Source organism: Pleurodeles waltl, chromosome 3_2 (assembly GCF_031143425.1).
Source record: "Pleurodeles waltl isolate 20211129_DDA chromosome 3_2, aPleWal1.hap1.20221129, whole genome shotgun sequence".
Taxonomy (NCBI): Eukaryota; Metazoa; Chordata; class Amphibia; order Caudata; family Salamandridae; genus Pleurodeles; species Pleurodeles waltl.
The window spans coordinates 153,085,297-153,105,084 of record NC_090441.1 but is presented as its reverse complement, the minus strand read 5'-3'; the positions used below and the strand labels follow the sequence as shown (position 1 = coordinate 153,105,084).

Sequence of the window (19,788 nt, the reverse complement as noted above, 5' to 3'; positions counted from 1 at the left end):
CTCTGATGCTCTACCCCGTTAACTGGATGTTTGCCATGCCAGTGTGATGCCATTCACGAGACTAAAAGCACCTGACGTCATTCACTATTCTGTGACGTACGCTGGGGCCTTCAATACCCTTCTCTGGACCTTCCGACAACTTCCGCTTGTTCGAGAACCTCTGACCCATCACTTCCTACATCTGGGTATTTTTAAGTATTTTATAGTCCACGTTGTGAACTGACCCCACATAATGTTATCACGAACACCTACCAGGGCTCCCTTGAACTAGCAAGGTAACCTGTGAATACTAAGTCACCACGCTTTAAATGCTGATATTCATTTTTTAGGCCCAAAAAGGATCAGCGAGAGAAAGGTTTTGAATTTCGTCTGGTGTGGAACCTGCAGGTGCAAACAGCGGGGAAAAAACAAATAGGTATACAAAGAAGTGCCAACTCGCGCAGATTAAATCAAGCATTGCTTTCTGTTCACTTCTACGAAGAGACATATTGCGTGCAGCATTTAAAGCGAGGAGTAAGGCAGGTGAGATTTGGTGTGGCACGCTGGAGGATGGGCAGGAGGCCACCATCAGTAGCTTTCTCCAGCCTCTCCATTTCTGAGGTTTTTTGTTCCAAGGTGGTTGTAAGGGAGGAGGTACCGGTCACACAGGGCCTCTCTGCTGCCCAATCCGGCGCTCGCTCCTCCCCTTGCTCATTATTATACGTACTTGGACTGCTCTGCTACCTTGCCATACCCGTGCTCTTAAGGAAAATTACAAAATGAAAGTGTTGTCAGACTATTACCTATGGTGCCTAGCCAAGTGGCGTTAGACGAAAGAGGTAGGTGACCGTGGCCCTCTTCCTAAGTGCTTAAAAACATATGATCGCGTATGCTAGCTGGAGAGGCCAATCGCTTGGGTGGCTGCCTGGTCCTATGCATGCAAGACATCCCGGATGAGAACCAGCCTGGTACAGCTCCACTGGACTGGCGCAGTCTCAAGGCTGACATCCAGACTGGTGAAAGGCTGAGGGCCCGATTCACAAAAGTAAACTTCTACTTTTGTTCTAAACTTGGACCAAAAGACTAAGTTTACGACTTTGGGAATTCACAAAGGGCATTCTTGAGAACTATCTTTATGCCCGCACTGGGGGGCGGGGGGTTGATCGTAAATGTCCCTCGTGAATACCCAAAGGCATTAAATTGGACCTTTGGTCTAAGTTTACCTTAGTGAATCGGGCCCCAAGTTTAAATCTCATTTCACATGCTCAGCTACTTAACTGCACCGGGCCTGGCTGCATGTGCCTTTCAAATCCATAGCTGCTCGACTCTGCTGGGGCCCGGCTGCTGCAAGGCTTCCTGCCTGATTCGGTAGCATGCGAGCACGCCTGCACATAGATGCCGCCATTTTGCAAACTCACATGCAAGACCTGGCAGAACTGAGAGGATCCCGATGAAGCAACACAACCACCCAGAGGACGACAACAGCTTCACACCAACCAACTAGATTATTACAAGTAAAATAATAAGAGGAAACATCCAATGAAATGAAGCCTTCCATTCTAAGGGACGTGCTATTGGACAGTCTTGCAAGACGAGTGCATGCGTCTGCCTGGTAGGATCGGAAAAGAGGAGACATGGGATTAACACAACACTTTCTTAGATCAGGCTCTTATCTACACCTTACTTTTTCACAAAAGCACCATATTTTGTAGCTGCAAAACTATTTGAATGGATTTAAAAGGCTGTCCAACCGACCACGGGTAGACGCAGTGAGTGTGGGTCTAAAATGGGTTAAAATCGATCCTGGGGTTTAGAGGATATCCTAGCTACACTGGCTACATGCATGTGACACACACACTTGAATCCTTCACTCCGGCCATATTTTTTATTAAGAAGCGGGCTGCTGTTTTTGGGTTGTAGCATTGTTTCGATCTCAGCTCGATGAACAGCAGAATAATGCCCCAACAGCCGTGCATTTCCACTCTTCTCTCACAGAGACAGCAGCAAAATCACTTTATTAGGCCAAGGCAAGCGAGAGATCTGAGAGGAGAGGGCAATGCACATCTCCGGGACACATAAGGACACAAATATCTTCATTGCTAAGAAATGAAAAATGCTGGAGGCCAAGAAATTCAGTATGCCCACCCTTATATCCCAGAAAAGATGGTACATTCATGGCAAAGACGGTAAGAAGTGATGGACCGGCCCTATAGCACCGCTGTCCTGGGAGCACGCACGAGTCACTCTTGGGCTTGGGGTCATGGTGACGCGGATGACCAACACATGCATAGGTGAGTTAAAATAAAAATAAAAAATGACATGTTTAAAAAAATAAAACAGATAAAAGTTCTTACTCCCAAGAGAGTAGGTATTCAGACCAATATGACTGATAACAGAAAAAACACTGATGAACTTGAATCAATGAGGTTGTTCAATGTCACCTTTAACATTATTTTTATTAGCACAGAACCAGTTCGAATATCTTTATCAAAACAAAAATCACAGTGATTTTAGAATGGTTGACGGAAATTTGATTATATCAGAGGGGGGAGTGGTTTGTAATGTGCTATTATATATATTTCTATAAAACTATAGCTCGATAAGATAGATTTTTTTTTTTTTAATTTGTATTTTGTACCCTGGTCCACCAACCCATCTGTGTACTTTCATTGTAAACTTTTAAATGTGATGGTGTGTTATGGTCAGGCTCCACCCCAGCCCTCTGAGGAGACATTCCTGTCCTGCTACAAGCCTTGCACCCAAGGTCCCAATGAGCTCTTGGACAGGAGGCCCTTTTCTAGCTGATGTCTACGCTGGAAGCCTGCCGTATACACTCTACAAAGCAGCAACACATGACGGTGACGGCGAAAGCCAGGTTTTCTGATGATCCCAGTCATAATCTATTAAATACACATAAAACCTGCAGATGGAGGGGAAAAGGTGGGGGCGCGACTAACGAATGCGACACGTGGTCTTGTCGATTTGGCCCAATGCAGGCCAAACGCAAGCGCGCTTGTACCACATTTTCCAAATGCTGGTTCGGCTGGCCCAGGAGGCAGAATTTAATTCATTGACAAAGCGGGAATCAACACGCTTTAACCAGCACTGATCCTCTCCCCGATAGTTTCCCCTCTCCTCCTGCCCAGAGGATTAATCCCTCCCAGTTTCCTGAAAGTTGGATTTGTTTCCATTCCTTGGCATCAAAGTTCATTGGAATGTATGGAGTTTTAGCAAAGTCATCAGCTGCAGACTGATTATATATTTCCAATTCATTGTAGCTTCGCTTGTTAGCAAAAGTGCAGCTCAGGCCAGCTTCAAAGTGCTGACGGGAAACGGGGGCATGGTTACCATAGTTACAGGGTTTAAGACAGTCTGCCCAACTAACTGTTGGTGGTGGACCACCTGAGTTCCTACAGTGGGCTTTGCAATTACGGCCTGCTGGCTGAGGTTTGAGGTTCCATTCACTTGCTGATGGGAAATGGCATGGGTGATGTGGCTCATCACTGGCTGACTCACAGCCACTGGCTGCGGGTAGATGGTGGGAAGCTGCTGGCCCATGTGAGTCACGTGATTGATGGTTGCGGGATGCACAGTGATGTGGCCAATGGGCTGGCCGGAAGAGCTGAGCTGCACAGGGCTGGACGTGGATGGCGCAATGTGAGCAATGTGCTTGGCCTGGTGTCCGGGGAGGACATGGTTCAGAGTCTGAATCACGGAGGCGTGCGTCGTGGCCGTGTGGGCGATCACCGTGGACTGCACCGTCGAGGCCGCCACAATATGAGTCTGTGCTGGCGTGATGGGCTGAGGCTGGACAAGTGCTTGGGATGCCATGTGCGGCGGTGGGTGGGGCGGTGTGCGCTTCTGATGAAGGGACAAATGCGGAGGCAGTATGGTGGGAAGGATGGAAGCGGCGCTGAGAGTAACTGCTTTCAGAAGCTCGGAGTTGTGGTGATGTGCGACCTTTGGTAACGAGTTAACAAGCCGGTCATCTTCCATGTCCTCATCGATGTTGTCTTCACCCTCTGAAATAAGAGAAAATGGCAGGTGATGAAACGCAAGCCTCAGAATGATCCCTCAGCGCATCCCTGCTCACCCATAATTCACATACATGCCGTCAGGATCAGGACTCTAAACACATTTCTTCTTATAAAATCCACAACACAAAAGGGGTCTAATGGGAGTTCATAACCCAACGCAAGAGAGTACCACTCCCTAACAAATACAAATCACAAACAGTACACCTGGTCAAAAGGAAACAGAGGAAAGTGTCTGTGTATGTGAAAAGGAAAATGTTACTTACCAGTAGACATCTGTTCGTAGCATGTAGTGCTGTAGATTCACATGCTGTGCATAAGTGTTGGGTTCGGAGTAGTACAACTTGTTTTTGTTCGAAGAAAGTTTTCCAGTCATTGAATCCAGTGACTCCTCCACTCTGTAATACTGCGCATGTGCATTGAGTCCTTTGTTAGATTGTTTCTCCTCAGGCAGGAGAGAAGTAGAGAAAAATATATTGTAGGATAGAAATGATGTCCATGCAATGTATTTACTTGTGTACTTTTTATATACATATAATACTAAATTGCAACATCTACACACTTCCGGGGAGGGCGTATGTGAATCTACAGCACTACATGCCACGAACAGATGTATACTGGGTAAGTAACATTTTCCGTTCTTTGGTATGTGTAGCTGTAGATACGCATGCTGTGCATAGACTGTAAAGCAGTTCCTCCATAAAGTTATAGTGTGCAGGGGTTGCAATTGTTTGAAAAAGTGTTTTAAGTACAGCTTGTCCAACATTTGCTTGTTGTCTTGCAAAGATGTCTACACAATGTTTAGTAAACGTGTGTGGTGCAGACCATGTTGCTGCTTTACAAATGTCTACTATAAGTAGGTTACCCAAAAATGCCATAGATGCACCTTTTTTTCCTAGTGGAATGTGCTCTAGGTTGTACAGGTAATTGTCACTTAGCTTTAGTATAGCAAGTTTGAATATGTTTGACTATCCATCTTGCTGTAGTTGTTTTAGATGTAGGATCTCCTTTGTGTGGTAAGGAGAAAGTCACAAAACGTTGTTTTGTTTTCCTAAAATGTTTTGTTCTATCTATATAGTTCATAAGAGCTCTTTTAACATCTAGAGTATGTAGAGCTCTTTCTGCTACGGATTCTAGTTTTGGGGGGAAAAAAATTGTAATTCTGTTGTTTGATTAATATGAAATTGCAATATTACTTTTGGAAGGAATTTCTGGATTTGTTCTTCATACAATTTTTCCTTTATGAACTTGAAAGAAAGGTTATTCTAAAGTCAATGCCTGAAGCTCACTGACACAACTAAGGGAGATTATAGCAATTAAAAAGGCTACTTTCCATGAAAGGAATTGTAGGGGCCAGGAGTGAAGTGGCTCAAATGGAGGAGCCAGGAGCCTTGTGAGCACAATGTTAAGATTCCAAGATGGAACGGGAGGAATCCTTGGTGGAATTATTCTTTTTAGCCCTTCCATAAATGCTTTGATAACTGGAATTCTAAACAAAGAAATATGTTGTCTATTTTGAAGATATGCCGCTATGGCAGCTAAATGAAAACAAATAGATGTGTAGGCTAAATTTGCTTTTTGTAAATGTAATAAATATTGTACAATGTCCTGTACTGTTGGTTGAAGAGGTCAACGTTTTTTGTTTGGGAGTAACAAACAAAGCGTTTCCATTTTGCCGCAAAGCATTATCTAGTGGTACGATTGCATGCATGTTTAAGGATATCCATGCATCCCTGTGGTAAATGTAAATATCCAAATTATATGACTTCAGGAGCCATATCGCTAAGTTGAGTGATTTGGATGTCTGATCTGTCCCCGTTTTTGCATCAGAAGATCTGGTCTGTCGGGAAGTTTTTGATGAGGAACGACAAAGTGTTGTGTACCATGGTTGACGTGCCCTTGTAGGGGCCACTAAGATCATGTCGAGGGAAGATTGTTTTATCTTCTGGACTAGGAATGATAAGAGTGGAAGAGGGGGAAAAGCGTAAGCAAATATCCCTGACCAACTCATCCATAGAGCATTGCCCTGGGACTGAGGGTGTGGGTACCTGGAGGTGAAGTTTTGGCATTTTCTGTTTTGATATGTTGCAAACAGATCTATTTGAGGTGTTACCCAGTTTCTGAAGTACTGTTAAAGGACTTGTGGGTGGGGTTCCCACTTGTGTGTTTGTTGATGCATCCTGCTTATTAGGTCTGCTAAGTGGTTGTCTGTCCCCGGAGATATTGTGCCACTATGTGATAATAGTAACAAATCGCCCACTTCCATATTGTTTGTGCTAGGTGGGACAGTTGTTGAGATGAGTCCCCCCCCATGTTTTTGAAGCTACTACATGGCAGTCATGTCTGTACATATCAACACTGTCTTGTGTTGCAACTGTGAAAGGAATGCTTTCATTGCCAAGAATATTGCTTGTAGTTCCGGGTAAATGATTTGAAGAGACCGATGAGTATTGTCCCATATCCCTTGAATTGTTAGGTTGCGGAGAAGAGCTCCCCAACCGTTGTTTGAGGCATCTGTTGTGAGAGTGATCTGAGGCACAGGGTCTGCATTGGGCCGCCCCTTCATAAGGTCTGTGATATTCCACCAATGTAGAGAGAGATAAGTCTGGTGGTCCAACAGCACTAGATCTTCCATTTGACCCTGTGCCCGAGACCATTGACGAGAGAGACATCGCTGAAGAGGACGCATATGAGGTCTGGCATGAGGCACTATGGCAATGCAAGATGCCATCATTCCTAACAGTTTCATAACAGTTCTTACTGTGTATGTTTGGTTCTGTTTTAATGTAGCAATTAATGTCTGAGAAGCTTGGACTCTGTTTTGGTTGTATTTGGAGAGGTTGCAAATGAGATTGGACGTAGTTTATGGTGAACCCTAGAGAGTGTAGGAGATGAATTGTAGTTGGTTTTGGCACTGTGGGAATGAATTGGCTTTGATGAGCCAATCGTCCAAATAAGGGAAAACGTGCATTTGTTTTCTTCTGAGCTATGCTGCAACCACTGCGAGGCATTTTGTGAACACTCTGGGAGCGGGTGTGACTCCGAACGGTAACACTTTGAATGTGAAAGGTTTTCCTGCCACTACAAATCTTAAGTACTAGCGGGGTGCAGGATGAATGGGAATGTGAAATAAGCATCCTTTCGATCTAACGCTGTCATAAAGTCTCCTAGTTGTAATAGAGGAATAACGTCTTGAAGAGTGGCCATATGAAAATGTTCTGATGGGATGTACTGGTTTAAGGGTCTGAGATCTAATACTGGTCTGAGAGACCCGTCTTTTTGGGGAATTAGAAAATACTGAGAGTAACCTCCTGTTTTTCTTGCTATTACAATGCTACTGGTTCAATAGATCCTTTTAGAAAAAGGGGGTGTACTTCCTCTTTGAGAAGAGTTAGATGATCCTGTGAGAGTCTCTGGGTATGAGGGGGTATATTTGGTGGAGTGGAAATGAGGTCCAGACAAGAACCATTTTGGATAATTTGAAGTACCCATTCATCTGTGGTAATTTGAGTCCACTGGGGGGGGTATAAAAAAGTTATAACCTTCCCCCTACAGGAGTGGTGTGTGTTAGTGTTGTGTTTGGTAAGTCACTGTTTAGTGACGAATGAGGAACCTCTGGATGTAGATGGTTTTCCTCTTCCCTTATTGTTTCCTCTATATGCTCCTCTAAAGTAACCCCTGGTGTATTAAGAGGTGGGTTGAGTTTGATCTGTGGCGTGGTCCTGAAATAATGACCTAAATACTCTGGTAAACCCTGCACAACGAAAATTACCCCTATGTGTGCTGGCTTGTAAGGCTCCCATAGCTTTGGCAGTTTGATTGTCTTTAATTTTTCAAGTGTGGTATCCACTTGTGGACCAAATAAATGCTCTTTATCAAAAGGCATATTTAAAACTGCCTACTGTACCTCCTGTTTAAACCCTGAACATCTGAGCCAGGCAGGGCGCCTCATGATGACACTTGTGTTGATACTGCGTGCTGCTGTGTCAGCAGCATCAAGTGCACATCTAATGGAGTTATTGGAAACTGTTTGTCCCTCATTTACAATGTCTACCCCTCTTTTACAATGTTCTTTTGGTAGGTATTGTAAAAGTTCCTCCATAGCATCCCAGTGAGCTCTGTTGTACCTGGATAGTAAAGCTTGAGCATTAGCAATTCACTAGTTATGAGCTGCTTGAGATGCCACTCTCTCCCTGCCGCATCGAATTATTTACTTTCCTTATCAGGAGACGGTGTGTCTCCTGTTGATTGGCTATCAGCACTTTTGCGTGCAGTAGATACAACAATAGAGTCTAGAGGAATTTGTGTTTCTGTATATAAAGGATCAGTGGGTGCAGCATTGCACTTTTTTCAACTCTAGGAGTGATAACCATTGCTCTAACAAGCTCTTTAAATATTTCTTCTGTGTATCTGAGCATGCCTGGAAGCATTGGAAGGAACTGACTTTATTTATGTGTTGCACAAAGTGTGTCAAATAAAAAAAATCTTCCTCTATTGGCGCATTGTACGTGTGCACATTATGAAATGCTGCTGCTCTACATATAACCTGTTGGTATGATGTGTAATCCTCAGGTGGTGAAGGTCTAGCTGGGTAAAGATCCGGATCATTTGGTGTAATAGGATACGGATCATACTCACCCCATGGGTCCTGTTCGTCTAATGTATCCCCAATATCTTGAGACCCACCAGGTGGTGAACTAGGTGGTGTGAATCCTGAATGAGGGGGAGATGTTGGTGGAGGAGTATGTTGTGGAGAAGTAGGTAAAGGTGAAGATGTACGAGTATGAAAATAAGTATTTTCTTTGGTAGTCTACTTTGGAGGTGTAGAGGAATCAAGACTCTCTTGAAAAGTTAATTTCCTCTTTAAAGGTGGCAGAGGTGATGTTATAATCCGCCCTGTTCCTTGTTGAATTTGAAGTCGGCGCTTCCCAGTGTCCATAACTTCTAAAATGTATTCCACCTGTGATGTAGGGGTTGTTATAGACTGTCCAGAGTCACTGAAAGTCTTTTGTAATGTTTTCGGTTCTGAATGTTTTTTGGGATGGAAAATGTTTGGTGCCGAAATCTTAGCTGACTGTTGTCTCTTTTAAAGCACTATATCATTTTTGTTTTGTCGGAGCCGAAATGGAGGTACTGTTGGCCGATGCCAAAGATTTATCTTTGGCTTTTTACGGTGCTGAGCTGGTATGCGAGGCATCTGATACGTTTCTCGGCTCCGACCATGGCTGGAAGGCAGTGGTGGACCAGTGACCTCTTTTGTGTTTTTTTTTGCCCGATGGGATAGGGGGCTTTTTACTTACAGTTTGTGCTGGTTGCACTGATTGACTCTCGATGTCTGACTGCACATCAGAGTCTGAATCCTGAACGGAGAAGACTCCCTCTTGTTCCAAGCCTTCCTATGCATGCTCGTCACCGAAGATGTCCGGTGTATCATCTGGATGTCGAGACGCCATTTCCATTTGATGAGCTCTTCGAATCTCCAAGTGTCTTCTTCGACCGAAAAGAACAGCATGCTTCGCAGGTCTGGTCGCTGTGGTCTGATGAAAAACCCAAATGACACACCTGATGATGGTCGGTGTTTGGAAATTTTGAATGGCATCGAGGGAAAAATAGAAATGGAGTACGTTCCATTAGGGCTGCATTGTTCAATACCACGTGGATGAGGTAGGCCTGAAGAGGGCCTGAGGGACTTTCTGTTCCCGAAAGGGTTCAGAGATTTGGTTCAGAGTATGGAAAAGGAACCAAAAGCTGAATTGTTAAAGAATACGTGTTGGGAAACAATACCAACAATGATAGTAAGATGGAAAGAACACTGTTTTAGACTCTCTGGAGCTGAGAAATTGGAGCGAGAGGAACACACATCCGAACCCTACGGTGGCCAAAAACAATCTAACAAAGGACTTGATGCCCATGCGCAGTATTACTGAGAGGAGGAGTCACTCGATCTCATGACTCAAAAACTTTCTTCGAACAAAAACAAGTTGTACTGCTCCGAACCCAACCCTAGATGGCGAACTTATGCACAGCATGTGTATCTACAGCTACACATGCCATCAAACAAAATATTTATTTCGGACAAGAACTTTCACCCGCCCGAAGGTGGTATGCTTCATCACTGGGTCCCCTTCTTACAGCAGGACCGAAGGGACCTGGTGTGGGCTACAGCTCCCCCCGACAGAGAGGAGCTCATGGGGTGTACTTTTTTTCTTAGTTGGGTGCCAGGTATGGGTGAGAGAGGCAGAGTGCATTTTTAAGTGTGCCAAGTGGGTTAAAACGATCTCATTTTAGGCTAAATTTGAATTGTATTCTGGTGGGTGTTAATGTGCCAAACACCAGTGTAAATACCAGGAATGGTGGAATATATATGAGAGAAAACAGCTGGTTTGTCATACTAGTTTACATTTATCTTTTTTCTTTGTATATCACAGTGATTCCGATTACTGGCCCTGAAGAATGCCCCTGAACCTACAACTGGATCCTTCGGGGGGCTGTGGCCCACACCAAGTCTCTTTGGTCCTGCTGAGAGATGGGAACCCAATGACGAAGCATGCCACCTTCGGGCGGGTGACAGTTCTTGTCCTAAAGAAATAATGTTTTCACATACATACACACTTTCCTCTTTTTTTTCTTTTGACCAGGCGTACATTTTTTGTGATTTATATTATAAACTACATACTAATTAAGCTTTATTCATTCAATCAAGCCTGATTCATTCATAATATCAAACTTGGCTTAAAAGTTAGCTGCGTAGAAAGTAGAAAATAAAACTGATGTTAGCCACGTATATACACATTTTGCAGGAGAATTTTTGAAACCATTCGTTGGGATTATTAAAAAACTTTTTTAACACTAATAGTTGAAAGAATCCATGCCTGTAATGCATCTCACAAAGAAAGAGAAGTTCAAAGTTGTGGAGAAGAATAAACACCGGCCAAGTTTTACTTAAACATTTTAGAATACAAATTCTCAGTAATATTTTAAAACTTTGCAAGACTCATAGTCGAAAGAAGAATTCATGGAGTAGATCAATCTCACAAGGAAAGAGCTGGACAATGACAGGAAACAGTGTAAACACCTTTCAAATTAACTAAAGCCTTGGTATGTACAATTTTAACCAAATAAAAGGAGACGATTTTGAAACCTAATGTCAAAAGCTGGATTATCAACTGAGGGGAAGATCAGGAGGTGAGTTCCCTCAAAGTTAAGTAATCCAGTTATTAAAAAATACAAAAATAAAAATAAAGGTGTCGGATCCAGGCATATTTTAATACGAAATTCTAGGCTTAATCCTGATACCTATGGCAGAAGCTATAGCCTCTTCTCTAAGAGACAGCAAGTTAAGTATATAGGTACCACTACCACCATAAGACCATATTAAAGTAGAGGAAAAGCAGTAAAGTCCCTAAACCAATTTAGTACAAAGAAGGAAAATTAAATAAATGGAACAGTCCTGAAATAGTAAAAATAAGATTATGGGAAACGTGTTATAAGTTGTTTGACTAAACTTAAAAAAGCAACAATAAAGGCAAGAATCTATGTTTGCATAAAGGTCCCACCATGATGAATTGCAGGTAAGGTAAAGTTTACCCAGGTCAACGGTTTTACCTTCTGACTACACCGTGCTTAATTTGAACCAGTGGTTTCCCGTGCACGACACCGGCACTTACGACAGCTTGCACATGGTGGCACGGTTTGTGCAATTTAGAGATGAGCAGAACAATAGTTGATTATTATTTCAATATGCATTTAAAACAAATATCTGTCACCAATCTTGTAGCTTTGGGTGCCTTGAAGAGTCTGAACTGTCATGCTTGTAGCAGTGTGTTCGTTAGTAGTTGTGTACGCAGTGGGCATCGCTTCCAGTGCAATGTGTGGTGCAGGCTGTGGTGGCCTCCTGAGGAGAGCCCTGGCACTTTTCTTTTGTACACACAAATTATGAACTGCAACTACGTTTCTCTATTGCAGAAGAAAACTCTCCAGTGGGGCAGGGTCGGATGCTGCAGCCCAGAGGGCCGGATAGCTTAAATTTAGTTGACACGTTCCATTTAGGCGCAAAACGTTCAAGCATGGCTACTGGAAATCTGAAACTACTTAAGTCGTTTTTCAAGATCACGTGGCCATCTTTTCAAGGTGACTGTCCAGCTGCTCACACGTAGAATTTTCCCTGTCGCATGAAATCCTACTTGCAACAAGCCATGGTGGCCAAGGGGAGCTCCATCAGCCAAGACACCGGAGCTGGGACCTTGCTCAACCCTTGTGTTTTGGCATCACCCGTAGAAAAACTAAAATGTTACAATACCAGTAAGAGTAGCTTTTCAGCTCAAAGTCTTTTCTGAATTCACATGATGTGCGTTATTCTGCAAACATGCAAATGACTAGTTGGGTCTGTAACACTTTTTTTTTTTTTTTGGTGTCGTCGACTATTTGGTGGCTGTGCCCATCCTCCTATGAAGTCAGATAGACCCCACAAAGTCAGTGTGTATGGTCACCATCTTCGGATCGTTTTTTCCCTTTCTGGGGACTGCTCAGGACTTTGGACTTAATTACTTTTTCTGGTATAGAACTTTTTACCCCTTGTTTATTCACACCGCTTTTATTGGAAGGGTCGCATGTGAAACCAGAAAAGTCTTCCAACTGCAAAGCTACTCCTTTAGGTAGCTTAACCTTTTCATTTTCCAGTCTGAATCTTTTCTAGATTCACAAGTGAAATCATTTTAAAGTGGTGTCCCCCAAACTAGGGAGGTCGAGTTGAAGTGAGTGTGACTTTGCAAATGGGCGTCTGAGAACTTTGTCCCACTTGTGCTTCCTTGCCAGCCTGTATGTCCGCGCAGTAAGGTCTTGTGGAAGTGTGGCATGATGACCAGGTGGTTGCCCTGAAGACATCATTTATGGATACTTCAGCTATGAGTGCTAATGTGGCTCTCTTCTTCCTACTTGACTGTGCTCTTGATTTTCTTTCCAATGGCACCCTTGCCTCTTTGTAACATGTTTGGATTGTTTGCACTGTCCATCTTGCAGTCGTGACCTTTGTTACCACTTTGTGGCCAGCCACATGCATTACAGCTACTAAAGGGAGCATTCTAATTGGCTGGCCAGCTCCCAACATTTTAAGGCAAAGTGGACAGCTGTACAGGGCCCCCACGGGAAGGCCCTCATTTCTTTATCACAGCCTCTCTACCTTTATCTAGCTCGACCTCTGACTCAGTCTTGATAACTACCCAGTGTTTTCAAAATGATTTTTTGGGCTCCAGGAAAGACATTTTAGCTGTGACCCCCAATACTGAGCGCCATTATCTGGGCTAGAATTGGCAAACGGGTAATGCAACTCAAAATTCTTCTGAACAGAGGGCCCCAAAATGTCTGATCCAAGGCCCCAAAAATCCTTAAGATGACACTGCCTCAACATTCCACTCTGATTGCGAACATGGCACAGTAGTCGAAAAACCGAAAGAAAAAGTTACATACTTGGATAACTATCCTTCTGGTGGATACTCTACCTGCAGTTTCTTCAATTGTGCAGTTCCCATGCGCCAGATATTCTTGAGGAGGAGGCGGCCGCGTTAGCAGCGCCAGATCGGAGCCAGGGTTGGGAGCGCCCCAGAGACAGGCATCGAAGGGCATTGGAGAGGGTAACTCCGTTGAGAATCCTGCCAGAGGGGGGGCCAGACGGCATCTGGGGGAACGTGCACTGGCGGCAGGGACTGATCAGCGCCGTAGGCAAGACGTTGAATGGAGCCCCGTATGGTCACAAGGGACCATCAGCCACACTGGAGGGAAGTGACGCCCAATTACACCCGCCCAGCACACCCTGGAGGAAGGAGTCTGGATTTGTAGCCAGCGCCGAGTACTCGGGGCATCCGCACTGGGAGAGGATGTTTGGACATCTGAGGGGACAATGTCACTAACTAGGCGCGGGTGATGAAGCTTGAGGCCAAGACCTACCCAGGGCAAGAGGAGTTGGGCTTTACATTCCTCGATAGCCTCCGGGTTCATTCAAAGGCGAAGGCCACACGATGAAGAGCTGCACCTCAAACTGAGAAACCACAGACAAACACCATGGGGACCTTTCGCACCTGCTTCAGGGTTTAAGCCCAGACTTACGTGGGGACGTGTCCTTAGGACTGCATCTAAAAATTAGTTGAACTATAACAAATCTCTTCACCTCAGGGTCGAGGAGAGGAACTTGAGTGACGTGGAAAGGCACATAAAACAGAATAGACATATGGGCACGTGGTTGGGTGCTCTGTGGCTCTGGAGATGTTACAGCGCCCCCTACAGCACTGGAGTACTCTGTCAGAAGTCTGCGAATCAGGACTGGGGCCTGGGATATTCAAGGGCGAGGAATATTCAGACAGAAGTAGCCAACAGAATAAATTTACGGAAGCAGCATTTATTTCGCACATTTCTAGCAGTCCTATTGCTTTTCGAATCCGGGCCGTCTTCCACTTATATGAGCTTCTTCTGTGAACATTCACACTGTTCATTTCCCTGAAATTCAGCCATAACCGTGAACACTTAAGGGACATAAAGCTGGGTGGGAAAGTCGGCTTCCAATCCCAATGAGGGAAACTCGCCAAAGATCTGGACTTCAACTGTGGTACAGCGCTGCTCCAGGGCATCTGTACGACACTGACTGCATCCCTCATCTCCCGGGATGGACGGGTGGGCTTCGGGTAGGTGCCTTTGTTTAGAAATAATATGTGGCTTCCCAGCTAGCCGGACAAAAGACATGTTCTATCCGCAGCAAAACAAGGTCCCGGGTGCTGTGTTATTCTAAGGCAGTGGTCTCCAAACGTTTTAATGCCGCGCACCCCAGGTGAAAAATAAAACTCATTAGGCCACCCCCCTTCATAATTTTTCATAATTGTTTTATAAAGATGGCAATGTTTAAATATGTCTATACCTATTTAAACATTGCAGTTAAGTAGTCACTTTTTTTAATGCAATAACATGCTTCTGCTTAAAAAAGGCATGTTATCTGTATAATGCTTCTTTTGGCCAGTGTCAGGCGCCCCCCCCCCCGAGATCAATTGAGGCCCCCCAGTTTGAAAACCTCTGTTCTAAAGCAAAGGCCTGCCCAGTGAAGCTGGGTGTACTTTCTATTAGCAACCACTGGGTAGCGGTGCGATGACACGCATTGCACGGGGCGCCCCTGAGCGAGGGAGCGCCGGGACCCGAGCATCTGGATGAGCAGCTGGAGCAGACAGACCTGTTCTCGGCCAGTGGCTGCCCTTACTCGGGGCGGCAAGGAGGCCGCCCCGGGCGTGCCGCAGATAAGGGAATGCCTGGCAAGCCAACCCCGCCGACAGAGAACCGCGCCCGCTGCCACGTTGCCCAACCCCGGCTTCCCAGCAGAACATTCAGTGCGAGGTAAATAAAAAAAATATATATATAAACGGGAATTGGATCAAGTGCGCGCCGTAGGGCGGAAATCAAATATTCCCTGCAAGCATCCACTCTTTCACGGCACGTATCCTATTGGGTCCAACCCGCTGGCTCTACAATTGTAACTCTACTTATATAGCGCTTACTATACTTGGCGAAGCGCTTAAAATGATAGTGCAGGAGAGGTTAATTTGAGCCGGTGGTTTGCAGGGCACCGCCAATTATTTTTGAGGGCCGGAACTTAGTTTTCTGCATCGGGCATTTACTGCGATATATATGGGAAACTCAGAGGGAAGGGGAAGGGGAAAAAGAAAAGGCGCCACAAAAGGAGAAAGCAGAAAGCTGCAAGGGTGAGCTGGAGGGGCAGGGAGTGGGTGTAAATGAACTGACGAGGTCCGAGATGGCTTCAGTATTACGCTGCCTCAGTATTCCGTGCGGAGCGCAGTCTGGCGTTTAAGAAGCTGATCCCATTCGGGTGTACAGTTTTGGGAGGGTGATGTAGAGGGTGACCCCAATTAAGCCTTTGGGGGCTTTCTGTCAGGAGGGTGAATAGGACTGAAACGCGGAGGACACCCATCAAATGTGGACGAGCTGGCAGGCGTGCCCGAGCTACGTCAGCACGGCGGTGTTACAAATATTTCTATGTCCATGTGGGTGCAGCCACGGAGGGACCGCAGACGATCCCTTGTGCCCACCTAGTACTAGCTCAAAGCCAACCGCCCCCGCCCGGTGCTCGAGTCCAAAATGGAAGAATGCACAGAGGCACTGAAATGGTGGAGAAATTAAATCACCAAATCAGACAAGGCCAAAGTTATGTTTTAAAGTAGTGCGGATGGATTTTCGATTATTCTCTGTGCAGACAGCAGCACACAGAGTCCAAGAGGGAGACTCCCTTCAAAGCAACGGGAAAAGTTTTAAAGCACAGATAATAAACTATTGAACGATAATACACACAATGAGCAGCAAAACAGGAAAAGTTTCCAGAGCTCCGTCGAACATCTCAAAACTGGGAAAATATTCCGTCCCGCCGCTTTGTGATATCGGCTGCAGAAAGAACCCAAGAAGGGGCTCTTCCGTCCGACCACCCTCACAAAAGTGAGTTGAAACTAGTGCCAGCGGGGCCGGACTGGCCATTCAGCCACCGCGGGTGGCATTTCCAGGGAGTCTGCTTTCAGAGATGTGTGTGTGCTGCCATGTCCCGACCAAGCCCCCCATGACTCAATCTACCCCCGACCTCCCGCACGTGCGGCTGGCGTGGAAAATCATCCGGGTAGATTGTAGTTTCCAGGCCGCCCATGCCTTCCAGACGGGAACATACTACAAGTCCCAGAAAAGTCTACCCAAAAAAAACCACGAACAAGACACCCGATGAGCAGTGAAAAACCACCAACAGCATCCGGGACAAAGGACTGTGACATTCACTGATCGGCCTTGTCAATAACTATTCCACCTAGCCGGACGTACCTCGAGAGGGTTATAGAAGGGACACATCAGCCCAGAGGGTGCGTCTGTACTGAACTCAAGACAATTAACCACGTGTAACCACAGCTGCCACAAACCCCAACCACGGCAACAGACTTCTCGCACCTGTGTGGGCCACCACAAGCCACGCTAATACCCGGGGCCACTGGGATTATTCGAGTGTGCGCTGCAACTTTTTCACATAATTGTGGATTTGTCGCATTTCCCACACAATCCGTTATCTGCAGATTAACAAAAAATACATTTCTAGCTCAAACAGATCAAAGGTTAATAAGAAACGTGGAGACCTGTTAGGGCGCAGTGGAAAGCCCATCACAAAGGTTAACTGTCCATCTTTCAGTTGCTTATTTCTGTATTTGATTTGTTAGGATGGTACTAATGAGGTGAAATCTTTACCCAGGCAGCTTTGCCATGTGTAAGAATCACAAAATAATATCATCAAAAATGTGCTGCATTATGGCGCATAATTTGACTTTCCTTGCCACATCATTAATTCAACCCCGGTGCATAATTTGAAGCTCCTAGGCTGCATATGTCCAGAGGCCCTGCTACTACCACACCCAGTCAATATTCTGAATTGTGTGCATCTGTAGTAATCTCTGCACACAACACAGCCAATAGATGCTTCCGCAAGATGCAGGGAGAGAGCCTTAGAAAGTCTTTTAAACGGGGGCCTCCAATGATGCATGGGATACTCTGGCCTGTAATGGGCGGCCTCTCCCAGCCCTTCTAGACTTCCGACCTCAGCCTCTGGTTTGACGGGATGAATACCGCGGACAGGGCGGCTGAGCTCTGAATGTCTGGCACCTCTCAGAGGAATGCAGCACTGCTTGAACCGAGGCTCGCCCGGAGGCTGCCCCAGATGGATTCACACGGGTGGGCTCATCCTGGCGCTGAAAGGAGCCGCCCCCCCGTGCCTCACAAGCCAGCGAGGGCGCACAGAAGGGGGCGCGGACAACGCAACCCAGAGCCCTCATCAGCTGCGAGCTTCCCGGAGTCTAGGGCGGTGGCGGGACAGGACACACAGGTTTTTGTTCTGGCAAGCGCCGAGACCCATCACCCAGGGAACAAACACGCTAGGCTGGAAGAGCCGCTCTGAGACGCGCACCACCTTCCGTGGTGGGTGTGATGGAGGGACCTCTCTGAGACATGGACCACTTCCGTGGTGGGTGTGATGGAAGGACCTCTCTGAGACACGGACCACCTTCCGTGGTTGGTGTGATGGAAGGACCCCTCTGAGACACGCACCACCTTCCGTGGTGGGTGTGATGGAAGGACCCCTCTGAGACATGGACCACCTTCCGTGGTGGGTGTGATGAAGGGACCTCTCTGAGACACGGACCACCTTCCGTGGTGGGTGTGATGGAAGGACCCCTCGGGGGACACGCACCACCTTCTGTGGTGGGTGTGATGGAAGGACCCCTCTGAGACACGCACCACCTTCCGTGGTGGGTGTGATGAAGGGACCTCTCTGAGACACGGACCACCTTCTGTGGTTGGTGTGATGGAAGGACCTCTCTGAGACATGGACCACCTTCCGTGGTGGGTGTGATGGAAGGACCCCTCTGAGACACGCACCACCTTCCGTGGTTGGTGTGTGGAAGGCCCGCTCTGAGACACGGACCACCTTCCGTGGTGGAAAATAACTTACAACACATGATTTTGCTCCATTCCTTATACGAGAAAAGCAAACCTCAACACCACCAAGGCTCTTGACATTCAATCTGAAACATGCAACTAGCAGGACGCAGGTTTTAGAGTTAACACCGCACTCACGCGCCGTTCGCCACTGACGACTACCCCCTCCGCAGGCACCCCGAAATGTGGCGTGGGATCCTGCTTAGCAGGTGACCACACGGACAAACACTACAAAAACAGGAATAATTTGTCAAGGTTAGTTAAGCCTCCGAGCCTTGCACGTTTATTTGAGAGCCCCAAACCCTCTATTATGGCCAGATGACAACCTCATTCCATTCTCACTAAGTATAATTCCAAGCCAAGGATGGAAAGGTTTAAGCTCCTGGGGGTACTGCTCCACACGAAGGACTCTGGTCAGTGTAAATATGTCTCCTGGCAGGAAGGCGATCCATCATCGGAAGTTCCTCTCCCGTTTGGAGTACCAAGCCATCATCATGCCAACCCATAAGCGGTCCACAGTAGATCCACCGCCCATCCCCACATCCAGAGGACACACAGCCAATGAAGAGAACTTTGACCCCGTTTCCTCCAAATGTGCTAAAAAACAAAGTTACTTACCTGTAAATTTAGTTCTCCAGTATCGGAAGCTTTCATAGATTCACATGCTTGAATCCTTCCCCATCGTCGAGATGGGAGTCCCCGGTGTTATAAAAAAAAATATCATTCTCTAACATAGAAGCTGTTCAGATTAGTAACATATCACAGTCGTTTTAAACAAAAGGACCAAACTTCAGAATGCACCAATCAGATCACTCCACCCTCTAGATCCCTCCTGTGAGGAGCTTCCTTCCCTCAGATTGTCCAAGCAGTAGGGCTGAATCATAGGTAACACTGAGAACCTGAAGGTGAGCTCCGCAGGGGAGGTGGGTACGTCGCATGTAAATCTACGAAAGCTTCCAATACTGGACAGCTACAGTTACAGGGAAGTAACTTAGGGCCATATGTAGCAAAGGTTTTTACCCATTCTGTGTCCATGGGAAAAAGTGTTCGTACATATGGCCCTTATTTCTTACTCCAGTATTGGAACTTTCATAGATCAGATGTTTGAATCAGAATAGCATGCAGTAACAAACACATTTCCATAGTTATTTCTATAGACATATATAATGAAAAGCAATATGAACATTCAAAATGCTTGTTTTCACTCAACTACGCTACGCATAAGAAAAGTGCACCACAGAAAACTATTGAAAATGTGTACACCTAGATA

The 19,788-nt window shown here is 45.9% G+C and overlaps 1 protein-coding gene across 2 annotated transcripts in view; it reads right to left on the bottom strand.

Annotated features, from left to right (window-relative positions):
* Positions 1-2,397: 2,397 nt before the first annotated feature.
* MNT (MAX network transcriptional repressor) overlaps positions 2,398-19,788 on the bottom strand; it is a 145,723-nt gene continuing 128,332 nt past the window's right edge. The window contains exon 5 of one of the 2 annotated variants that reach the window (XM_069227023.1): positions 2,398-4,001. In XM_069227023.1, coding sequence (XP_069083124.1) covers positions 3,283-4,001 — 719 coding nt within the window. In that variant the 3' untranslated portion in view covers positions 2,398-3,282. The remainder of the gene's footprint in view (positions 4,002-19,788) is intronic. The other variant, XM_069227021.1, reaches the window with a different exon arrangement.